Source organism: Vidua chalybeata, chromosome 4, assembly GCF_026979565.1.
Source record: "Vidua chalybeata isolate OUT-0048 chromosome 4, bVidCha1 merged haplotype, whole genome shotgun sequence".
NCBI lineage: Eukaryota > Metazoa > Chordata > Aves > Passeriformes > Viduidae > Vidua > Vidua chalybeata.
The window spans coordinates 44,497,258-44,509,390 of NC_071533.1; the positions used below are offsets into that span (position 1 = coordinate 44,497,258).

The following is a 12,133-nucleotide window of genomic DNA, read 5'->3' on the forward strand; positions in this document are numbered from 1 at the left end:
GCCTTCATCAGGTTTATCATGGGTCACAGTTAATTGCTGCCTCTCATGGCCAAGATCCTGGTGACACTGTACTCACTTCTCCAATACTCTGGATTCTCATGCTGCTTTGCCAGATATCACTAGCAGTCTTATTTCGGTCTTAGTCTTCTCCCCATTTAGTTGTGGTTAAACCATAACTCGTTACATCACTTACGTTTAGCAAGGCAGGTGACTTCCAGATCTGTGGCCCCTGATATACTCAGGCTGCTCTTGCGTCTATGGCAGAGCAGGAGGACAGGAGCTCTCAGCAAATCTTCCTTTGAATCAGCATCTGGTGTGAGCACATTTTGTACCCTTTCCGTTTTCTCTCTGCTTTTTCCTGCTTTCCTAATCTGACTCTAGCATTTTTGGTCATGCCCAGCAGGTTTGCAGAGGGTCCTGGACATTCAGGTCCCAGCATGGCCACACTGTAATTTTGTTGTGTCAGTTGGGGCTAAGAAAACCTTCTTTGCTTTCTTCCATCTCTTTTTGTTTCCTGGTAACATCGGAGAGGATGCACACCAAAGGAAAGATTGCCTACTGCTTCCTAGTTGCCCTGGGAGCATTTGTCTAAACTTGTATCTTAAAGCGCCATTCTTCAGAGAGATCTTTTCCTGTCTCCTCAAACATACTCAGGCACTTCCCTGGATGGCATATGAAAGCAGCAACCTTCATTTCCAAACATTCTGCTTTAAACCTACTGCCTGATTATTCCTCATATTAGCTACCAAACTGTAGTTACTTCAAATAGAAATGTATCTGCAAAGGTATTTAGTATTTTCTTAATATTCTACATTCCATGAGAGAGTACATTCCCAGGAGTAAGAAGAAGGAGTAGGTAAGAACCTTACACAGTAGGCATAAATTATTCATCTCTGTTTCCTAAGATTTACTGCAGCTATTTATGGTTCAATTTTGGGCCAGAATGAAGGAGTCACTGTTACCTTCAGACAAGTAATTGACCCTTTGGCCATATTGTGGACCAGTCACACTTGCTATCATAACACAAAAGTACTGTTTCTGCTTCCATGTGCTCTGTGTTCAAAACAAGTAAACATATGGAATAGGCAATGCCTTACTGCCCTCACACCTTCCAAACCTCTGCCCACATCCCTGTGCTGTGTGGTATCAGTGGGCCATCAGCTACCTTGATCAGCTTCCTAATACACTGTTGGTCCCTTCCTTACAGGTTTTCTGTACAGCTACTGTGGAGATGCTATTTCATTTCCTTCTGGAATGCAAATTGCTCTCCACAATAAACACCTTTTTTTGATTGCTACTGATTTTTCTGCTGTAAAAATATATTATAGACCCAAATACAGTATAAGAAACCCCAGACAGCAATTGGAACACGCAGCTCAATCAGTTTGTATTGTTATGTTTTGCCCTTCCCATTGTTTTAATCCAGCCAGTCTCTGTTCCTGCTCCTTTGCCAGAAGTGTGATTTTGGCTTTTCTGTATGGTGCAATGCAGATCTGTGACACTGTACAGAAACATTTTATAGACTGAATATGTGTAATCATGAAGAATGTCAGTCTCCAAGGTTAATGGAGTAGTAGAAATGAGATGTAAATAGTTACTGAAGTGAATAGGCAGAACTGAAGGTTTTTTCCCAAACTGCTGACTCAGACAGAGTGTACCTTCAAAAGCACAGACTCTACATGCTTTGCATAATTGGAAGTAGATTTCTGAAGTCATTGTTTATATAGCTTTATATGACAAATGAGATTTGCATATTAATTTAAAGTTAAAAATTATTCTGTCTCTTCAAGATAAATACTTCCACATTTAGTAGTTATAAAAGCAGAGAAAAAACAAGGACAGGCTTGAAGCTGGGACAGACCTCTACATCATGCCAGCAGTTTATCAAAAAACACATAGGTTTTCATTCTAGTAATGATTCATCCTGTAAAATGGAAGAATTCATTTGCTTTTTCAATAACACCTGTATGTATCTGTATGAAAGCAAGTTCATTGCTTTACAGAGAAGAGAGGATGCATAACAAAATGACCTAAATCAAGTATTACCAGTGAAAGATGGTAATGTTGCTTTCTTTCCTTTTTTAATACAAAGTAAAATAAGGATGGGGATTTTTCATTGGTTTCTTTTTATTTTAGTGTTTCATTTACATATAGAACTGATCTAGGAAACTGATCTTGTCAGCAGTTGCTATGTGTGCTAAGACAAATGAGTTACCATGAGTCAAATGTATATTTAAGAAAATATAAACTTTTTCGAAATGGAATTTTTCATTTGGGGAAAGTTCATTAGATAGTTTCCTGTATTCAGATTCCAGACGGATTCCTCTATCTAATCAATTTCACTAAGTTTCAGTTATTTACCTTAGAAACACGTGAGTAAAATATATAATATTTTTCGTATAATATAATTCGTTACTCTGAGATTTTAACGTGATTTGTGGCCTTTAGACTCTTAAGTGAAATTTTCCAAGGTGCTCTTTTGAGGCCAACACTGTGCCTTCAGTCAGTACTGAATGTCAATTGTGTTCACTGGGACCATAATGAGGCCAATAGAGAGCACTTTTGTAACACCCCCCACCCCTCCCGCCTCTGTCCAGAAACTGAAATCACTGCTTCAGAAAGGCCTCATTGTGGGTGATTAGTTGAGGGAAAATACTGAGGGAGAATGTGCAAAAAGAACACAGGCAAAATGCTTAATGCCCCATAAGGAACAGAAAAGTCCTAACTTCATTTGTATCTCAAAGGAACATTAACCATAATTATGTTACTAGCAAGTACTCTTCTTTACGAATTAGCTCTAAAAATAACAACACTGAAATTACTTTATCAAGCATGAAATACCCTCTTTTAAGAATAATCTTCCATGTTATGTTTTATCTCAGACAGCAGTAGCTTAAGAAAAGTGAAGGTCTGAGACGTTTTGCTGTATGTGCTGCTGTGTTTGGGAAAAAAAATATGTATATCAAAGATTCCAGCATTAGAGCCAAAAACCCTTCCTGGAATTGTTTTTTCTTACACTATGTTTCACAGTTCATCTAAGACCATGCATGTGATAGAGTTACAGCACCAAAGTGGTAGTGACAGCTTTTAACATGCTGTACCTCCATTTTTCCTGTTGATTTTGCAAATGGTTAAAAAAAAAAAAAAGGAAAAAATCTTTTGAACTTTTGGCATAAAACTGTAGCTGCTACTGTAGCTAAACTGCTGCTAAGTGTCTAAGTGATAAAAGCTTTCTCCTACGCCTGTCACTCTGAACACCATTGTCAGGAAAATATATGCATCTTTTTCCAGTAAGGATAAGGACTGTGATAACATTAGCATTTAGACAAGACACTGCGCTGATGATTGTGAAATGCATTAGTGGATGTGTCACTATTTTAAAAGAGCATATCTAATGGACTGTTTATATATGCCATCTCACTGTACTTATTTATTTGTTTTATAGGATATTTTAAGCATAAAATTGCACAGATCAAAGTAGAACTCTCCTGTGACCTGCTCACCTCAAGGACTCAATAGAACTAGTTCTCAGCCAGTCGTGTACACCACTGAAGGAAAATGGACATACTGAACAGCCGCCACTTTTTGTACTTTCTGCCTACCACACGCCTTGTCATCTTATTAGCAGCTTTGACCACTGCTGAGGATGTGAGTAACAGCACTTTCAACCACTCTGACACACACACGGGGGCCGCGCCTGTGGTCATCTCCCGCATCGACCACATCATAGTCAAGGAGGGCAGAAGTGCCTTGATCGACTGCAATGTCCAAGGGAGCCCCAGCCCACGTTACAGATGGTACAATTCCAATGGCCGCCTGCTCCAAGAGGAGGAGAATAAAGGTAGGATTTTAGTAATAGCACTGATGTACCCTGTCCAGAGACACTTCTGATTTCAGCAAGTTGACAAATAACCTGAATTTAATGGCCTGGCTGTGGTATTTTCCTGTGTGAAAATAAATGAAAGCTTGGTGGCACTTAAATTTTTTTTATGCACACCCTAGAAGAAAACAGTAATGTTTTATGTGTTATTTATAGCAACACATAGCAAGAAGCTGAAGCAATTAACAGAAGGTGCAGACAGGCCTCTTTTCATTGGAAGACTTCGGGTTTGTTCTGTTTCTCATTCTGTCCTCCTTTGTTCTTCTCTGGCACCAAAAAAAGATTAAAAAGCTATTTCCCAACTCAAAGGAGGATTCTCATGACATATGAATAGTTTGTTGGCGTGAACTCAACACAGCTAACTCCCTGATATGCCTGCTGTCTTTATGTGCAGTGACATGGTAGTGTGAGAAAAAGGAGACGCCCCGAACAACTAACTGCAAAACCTATGGAGGGGAGCAGTCAGAAGGACAGGCCAAATTTGAGCCTTCCTGGCTTTAGTTAAGACTCTTCAGTGGCGTTTGCCAGAGACCATAATTACACATGAGCTTATTTTCCTTAAATGGAAAGTTTGGGTGATAATCCTAGTTATACTTCTAGGGGAAGTGTCCAGTATACTTGAGGGGAGTGTGGGTATATGAAAGATGTTTTTCTCATGTAATCCTTCCATAGTGACTGCTTTGTTCACAGCATGATGAAATAAACTCTTAGTTCTAGGATAGTGTGCCTAACTAATGATTGACCTGACAGCAAACTCTGCTGTGACAGGAGTAACAATTGACCCAGCTTGATGTGAAAGAGCACTGTGTATCTGTAAGAGCTTACTGCATAACTGGTTGTGTTTTACAGTACAGCATGTTATCATTTTCTGAGTTAAGCTAGATAAAGGAACTACTTGAGGTACTAAGCAGACTTTTGAACATGATTTGTGTGGTTGTGGCAACATACAGAGATTAGTGTGCTAGAGTGTTTTGCTAAGGGTCACTGATAGAAAATTTCCCCTTTAGTTAGGCATCTAATTTAGGTCTTTGTGTAGTCAGCTGAGACAGGTAGCTAAAACAAGCATTTGGGTAGATGAGCAAAAACTTTGACCAAATCAGTAAAAAGTGCAGATGTAGTATTAAGACAACATCACTTTAACTTCGAATTTCAACAGTACAATACCTCCTTTAAGAGACCGTCTTTCTGTAAGAAATGTTTCCTAGCTTGAGACCTTTCTTTGTGGTGCTAAGTATGGCATTGAATTGGTATCAAAACTCAGCAATGATACCTTTTCTAATAATTGTTTTCTTATGTGGGTCAATACGTCTGTCAGGATCCACTAGCATAGACCCAGTCACTGAGTTCAATGGCATTATGTCATTTATAACAGCTGGAGCCAGGATACATCACAAGGAATCTTGTTATTTCACAATTAATTGAAACCTACTTTGCAAAAAGGACCAGCATTCAAATTCAAAGAAATACTGAGCAGCAAATACTCTTTGTTATGCTGGAGGTGGAGGAAGAAGTGTCATCTGTTACAGATGCTAATATTTCCTCTGTAAAGGAGTTTTCCTCTGAATTTGCCTAAATTTAGCTGATTGGGGTGTTGGTGGTTTTTTTTGTGGTTTTTTTTTTTTTTTTTTTTTATGAGAAGGTCTGATTTAGACTGAGCTTTTATTTGTTCTGCATTTTTTAATTTCAGGCAAAATTATTCATCTATTTTCAAGTATTATACTAGGGTAAAAAAAATATGGTTTCATTTAAGTTAAAACTTCTAAGAGGATAAAAAGATGTAATTAAGAGCTGTCTCTATGCATGAACTGAGGCAGGGATCTTGTGGGAATACTTTCTACATAGGCTTCATAGGCTTCTACTGGAGATAATGTAAAACAATTTGGGTAAGTCATGTTTAACTAGAAAAACTTTGAGGAACTAAAAATCTTAATTCAATACCAATGAATTAAGTGGCAAATCTTGAATCACTTTAGCAGTGACAGGAGTGATGGTTTTTTAATGTGTTGTTTCAAATGCAGTTTCATACCTAAACTGTTCTACTCTGCCAGGTTCAAACAATATGAAGTGTTCATGTATATGAAATGTATATTTCCATGCAGCAGACAAAGTTATCAATTATATTACATTGATAGAAATTACTTTTAATGGTAAAAGAAGTTCTGTCGTGGTGTGTAGAGGTTCTTACCGACAAACAAGGAATTCCCTGTCATAGGTCTTCTCCTTTCCATCTATTTTACTCCTCCTATCCTACTTCACTCTCTTTAAAATTATACTTCAAAATCAATTTCTCAATTGGGTAGGCAAGGTAGCATATGATGTCTGCAATGTTAGGGTTTTTAAAGGTTAACATAAATATATGAGAAACACCAAACATAACCCAATTGTAAGCAAATGCATTGTCAGGGAACAAAACATGGAGAGTTTAATTGCCTCACAATCCCATTGATCCTGTTCTTTGAGGAAGTGTGACCTGTGTTTGGGAGGCTCTCCGGAGTAGTCCTATCTTTCTAGCTTAACTGACCACAGGATTGAGATAGATGGGATGCATATTAGCATTTTCTATGAGACCCTTTTAGGACATGCTGACTATCCAGAGTTGATGTCAGGGATTTGAGAGTAGTTGTAACACTTTTAGGATCTCAGGCCTTTATGAAGGTAAATTCTTTGTGTTCCTGTGAACATTATTTCCTTCTTCCAAAACCTGAAAGCTGATGATTAAGACTGTGCTGATCATGTCACAAAATACTTCTAAGTTACTCTGTTTCTTCTCCAACAGGAAAATGGTGGTTTCTTGACAATGGGCTACTAAACATTACCCGCGTGTCATTTGAAGACAGAGGTAAATACACGTGTGTCGCATCTAATACATATGGCAGTGTTAACAATACTGTGACACTGAGGGTTGTTTTTACCTCTGGAGATATGGGAATCTATTACATGATTGTCTGCCTTGTCGCTTTTACCATTGTTATGATACTGAACATTACTCGGTTATGTATGATGAGCAGTCATCTGAAGAAAACCGAGAAAGCAATCAATGAATTTTTCAGAACAGAAGGGGCAGAGAAACTTCAGAAGGCCTTTGAGATTGCAAAGCGTATCCCAATTATCACATCAGCCAAAACGCTTGAGCTTGCCAAAGTAACCCAGTTCAAGACCATGGAATTTGCTCGCTATATTGAAGAGCTTGCTCGGAGTGTACCTTTGCCACCTCTCATCATGAACTGCAGGACTATAATGGAAGAAATTATGGAGGTTGTCGGTCTGGAGGAGCAAGGACAGAATTTTGTACGGCAGGCAGCAGAAGGCCAGGAGACCACTGAAACAGATGAGCTTTATATGATCCCAAATGCTTTGACGCGCAGTGAGTCTCCCACAGCTGACTCAGATGCATCGTCACTGCATGAGCCACCTCAACAGATTGCAATAAAAGTGTCAGTTCACCCATTGTCCAAAAAGGACTGCATGGATGGTCAGTCACAGGAAAGCATGCAGTTGGACACCAAGGAAGAAGAAACTCCTCAATCACCAGCACTTCCTGCAGAGCACCCTCCTGAGCCTTCTGCTGAACTCAGTTCTGATGACACAGCATTGGCAAATGACAAAAATACATGCGTTATATATGAAAGCCATGTATGATAGTTACTCCTGAATCTATGCATAGCAGGAAAATCAGGTGGAGCTCTTTTAAAAATACATATTGTACTTGCCGCTAAGCCTTACCTGGAGACTATCATAGCAAAAGCATGTAAGTGGATTATTTGGCACTTTCTTCTCAGTTTGAGTTTAGTTTACCATGATGTATGGCAGAGTAATTGCTATTACATTAATATTAATTGCTCTTTTTGATTAGGAGTATTTCCAAGAAACATTTACCTCAGCATTTTCTAGGTTGGAGTTACCTGTAGTGGCTCCTGGAAGTCACTGGTAGTCTTTGGTGTAGGACACTTGAACTTACTAAACATAAAACTGGTTTCCATTTTCCTCCTTCACTCTCATTATTTCCATCTATTGCATTTTTGCAAATATTAACTTGTGAATTTGAAATATTGCCCAAGAGGCAGCACTCCAGTAGCCAAATAAAATCCTAATAGATCCCATTTACAAAGCCTTTTTGCTCAGCTACATTGTGATTTAGAGGGCTATTAAAGAAAGTTAAAATGTTTCCATTTCATTTGAGATCAAACTGCTTAGCCACATGGGAAATAGTTTTCCCTTTTTCATGGAATGAAGATGCCAACAATTGTTTGTTTGCATGAAGAAATAGCTTTGAGGTGTATATTACAGATGGGAAAGCCATCAGAAAGTTGTAGTTCAACAGCTCTGCAGGGACTTTTTGCATGCATTTGAGCATTTTCTATGTTGCCAGAAATTTATATGGCAAACACCTGCAAATATGCAAGATGTCTTGTTTTGAAGTAATTTGGAAGCAGTAACTATGTACCACCTTACCAAAAGATATGCAGGTTCCATAACAGTCCTGCAAATGCCAGTAATCTGTTGATAACAAGGCTGAAATGGCAAAATACCCTTTTATTTGGCTTCTTAATTTTGATATTCTGAAGATCAATCCTAAATTCATATATAAGCATCTGTTTGAGAGTGTTGTATCCAAACTGAAAAAAATATAATCAAGTGTCCTATAAAATTACAAAGACAGTCATGCAAACTGTTAAATGTGATATAATTGCATTGAGATTTTGGGAACCTCCTACATGTAGGATGTTCACTGCTCAAGTGCATGTGACTCCACCCCAGTAAAGCTTTAATGATCGTAGCAATTGTGGCATTAAAAAGGATCAACATCTCTGCCAGGAAATGCCAGGAGTGGAAGGGAAGTAATAATTTCTCTTGCAGATAGACAACAAAAAGTACCTTCTCTTCAGGGAGTCTGGAAAGAAAGCACTTACAAGGAGTTTGTGTAGGGTTAGTAGCATATTATTTAATTACCTGACACATTTAATTTGGAACTAATGAACAAACTATCACCATATAGTGTTTAAGAAGGATTGTAGTATAAATATAGATACTTAAATCTGGAATCAAGTATACTGTAGAAAAAGAAGTCTCTTAGGTCTATGGGGAGATTATGCATGAATGGCTCTCTGGACATTTTAACAAAGCAGCCACATCTCCATAAGGTGTCTGTAGGAGTCAATCAGTTATATTAACTGCACAGGTAATCAAGACCAGACAAAGTCAATGTTGCAGGTACATAAAAGAACCCTTGATAATGAACTGAGGTCTTGTGTCAACTTCCTCATGTTAAAGTGCAGCAGTGCAATACAGGAATACCCCATGAACTTACATAAGTGATGCAGAGATGGCTCCATATTTATCTTTCTGTGGTTATTTAAAAAAATTTACATGTTTAATAATGGACTTCAGATTTTACAACCAATTTGTGAGAAATGGCAGCATTCAGATGTCTCATATTTTTTTGTGCTCACCACAGTGGCAGGTTTCTACACAAAATGCATTTGCACATGCCCAAAAGGAAACATGCAAGGGCAAAGTCCCATTAGGAATGTGATCAGAAATATCTGAGTTCCAGCAAAGCAATATAAATGTAAGACAGAAGTTAGTTTAAAAGAATACCAGAAAGAACCTCACTTCTGACCAGTGTGATTGACAGTAGTATGATGCAAACTGTTAACTTCTTGACTCAATCCAAAGGACGTTTCTGTTAAGTGTTCACATCAGTTTTTCAAGTTATTTTATTTGCTTCTGATATGAAGAAGGACAAGGGCAGAAACAAAAGCAAGAACTTGCACTAAACTCCTTTAATTCACCTTAACCTCCTGAGAAGAGGTATATTGATGTTTCTGCCTGTCCAGCATTTACAAACAATGCCCATGCATTCTAAAGTTACCTACTTGGTGCCCAACTAAGATTGCACAGATAAGCAAGGGTATTCTCCTTGAAATCATAAAAAGAACTTTTAAATTAAACTTTATATATTCTTTTAAGTTATAAAAATATTTATTACAGTATTTTAATTTTAATCTTTTTAAACGATGAAGTTTTTACAGTAGAGATCAGATCCCTTCATGTATTTCTATAGTGTTCTGACCCTAACTGCTTCACTCAGGCTGTCTTCCAGCCTCTTTATTATTTATTTATTGAGAAACATTTGAGAGCAAACAATCCCCATGGATTTCTTCAGTATTGCTGTGTAAACTTCCTTGAAGATACAAATGATGTTTTTCCCTAGAGGCTACCCACAAAGGGCACGTTTGAAGTACACACAAACGCACATTGCAAACCACATATAAGCAACCGGTACTTGGATTAGATACATGCAATACCTGGAGTGCTGGATTCCTGCTGTTGCAAGGTCAGAGGGAACCCTGAATTTTATAGAGATTGGGTCATTCAGAGATGAGAGCTCACAGGTAGGATTGCTCCATCCAGTCTGGACATTTAGCTTTGTGTTATTATCAGAATAAAAACTAAACAGCAATGTAGCTGAAGAAAATACAGATTTTGTACCGAACCAATGGTTCTGGTTTGTGTGGGGTTTTGGTGGTTTTGTGTCTGCTGCTCAGTGTCTTATGCACCCATTATATGACACTTCTAAGCCTAAAGCTTTTTATACGCTTTCAGGAACTTCCTTTGTGGAAGACAGATGGGAAGCAAGACCCAAACCTGTCTTTCCTGTTTCAAACTTTCTGGCTGTGCTATTATAAAGTATGCAATTGTGTCTTGCAGTATTTCTTAGCAAATGGCTATTTTATGGTCCGAAACCACAATTAACAAACATAAAATTAATAATGGCTCTAAGAAAATATTAATGTTTGCATTGTTATATATTTCCATGCACCTTAAGCACTTCAGGGGCATTAATCTGTTCCCATCATTGGACTATGCACACTTCTTGTTAAATTTTTCTATTTATTGTACCACCAAACACTAATGGTTCTTAAAACACTCAGAATCTGGAAAATCCAGTCCAACTGAAATTGCATTCTAAAAGCAAAGAAACACCAAGCCAGGCTTAATAAGGAAAAGAGATATGCACAATTATATTTACACCATTTTCAAACAATTTTGCCAAACTTCATGAAAGATGACTAGATTTCTGTAGCAGAAGAAATCAGTGTTGGATTTGAATTTCACACTTATTATTCTTTTTTTAGTAAATGTAAGACCATACTAATCCGACCACTTAAACATAGTATTCACTATCTATTTTCTCAACATTTTCTTTTTGAGCAGCATTTTTGTTTGCTGCTGATCCTTTTTTTTGTTCTCTGATTTGAGCATGTTTGTGATGAAACCTACGCTTCAGGGGTTTTTTGGTCTGTCATATAAAAAATTTAAAAGAACCCATAGACTAGCATTTTGTGCAGCTTTGTTGGTACTTGGTAAGGCACAGAAGTACACTCCTGTGCTTAAGAATTACTGTATAATCATAAGACTTGTGAAATGGCATATACAGGCAGATGTTGATTTTTTTAAAATCAGTGCCTGTTTGATTCTAATGTAGATAACTATGTCAGTTCCTTGATTTGCAGTTACCTTTTGACAAAAGTACTGTAACATATAACCAGGGCTTTCTGACTTTCATTTTGGTCAGATTAACTAATTCTAGAAAGTGTTAACAGTGTCAGATTTTCAAAGTTCTCATGGGATATCTTGGCAGCATGCTATGTTAAGAGTTGGCCTCTTAAGTATGCCATATTTAGTGGGACAACTGAAAGCTTCTTAGATGCAAAGGAAATGCTTGCACTAAAGTCTCGTAAGTTGTATTTCATTTATTATTAAATCCTTTTTGAACTTACAAGAAATGTAAGACAAATATGAATGTGTTCTTTTGAGAAGCAGTTGCTGTATTTTGATTTAAATAACTGTTATGATTTTATAGCTCATGGCCGTAAACCACAAAGAGAAAAGTTCATGCTGAAGTGGCAAAATGAAATGTGATGTAGCTTGTACATTGATCATTGTTTCAATAAAGAATTTGCACAGAGTATGCTGAGTTTGTACACATTCAACAAGATGCTTACAGTGCCACAACATCACTTTCCCACAGAAATGGATACTTAATAGCCTACATCCTGCACTAATTTTTGGAATAACCAGCTCAAACCTTTTCTATGTCCATTTTTTTCTCTCCCTGTCTTACCTTCCTATACCTTCTTCTGTCCCCAGCAGCTCTGGTGTGCCACTTCTCAAATAGGAACAGAATGAAGTTAGTTGTCAGGGCAAGTGTTTCTGCACCCCAGGCTCCTCTGTTCCAAACTGACCTTT

At 37.7% G+C, this 12,133-nt stretch overlaps 1 protein-coding gene across 1 annotated transcript; it reads left to right on the top strand.

Annotated features, from left to right (window-relative positions):
• The first annotated feature begins 3,454 nt into the window (after positions 1 to 3,454).
• Positions 3,455 to 11,853, top strand: MFAP3L (microfibril associated protein 3 like). Its single transcript, XM_053941475.1, has 2 exons — positions 3,455 to 3,841; positions 6,657 to 11,853. Exons 1-2 carry the CDS (start codon positions 3,559 to 3,561, stop codon positions 7,517 to 7,519), a joined length of 1,146 nt encoding a protein of 381 aa, XP_053797450.1. The 5' UTR covers positions 3,455 to 3,558; the 3' UTR covers positions 7,520 to 11,853.
• Positions 11,854 to 12,133: the final 280 nt, after the last annotated feature.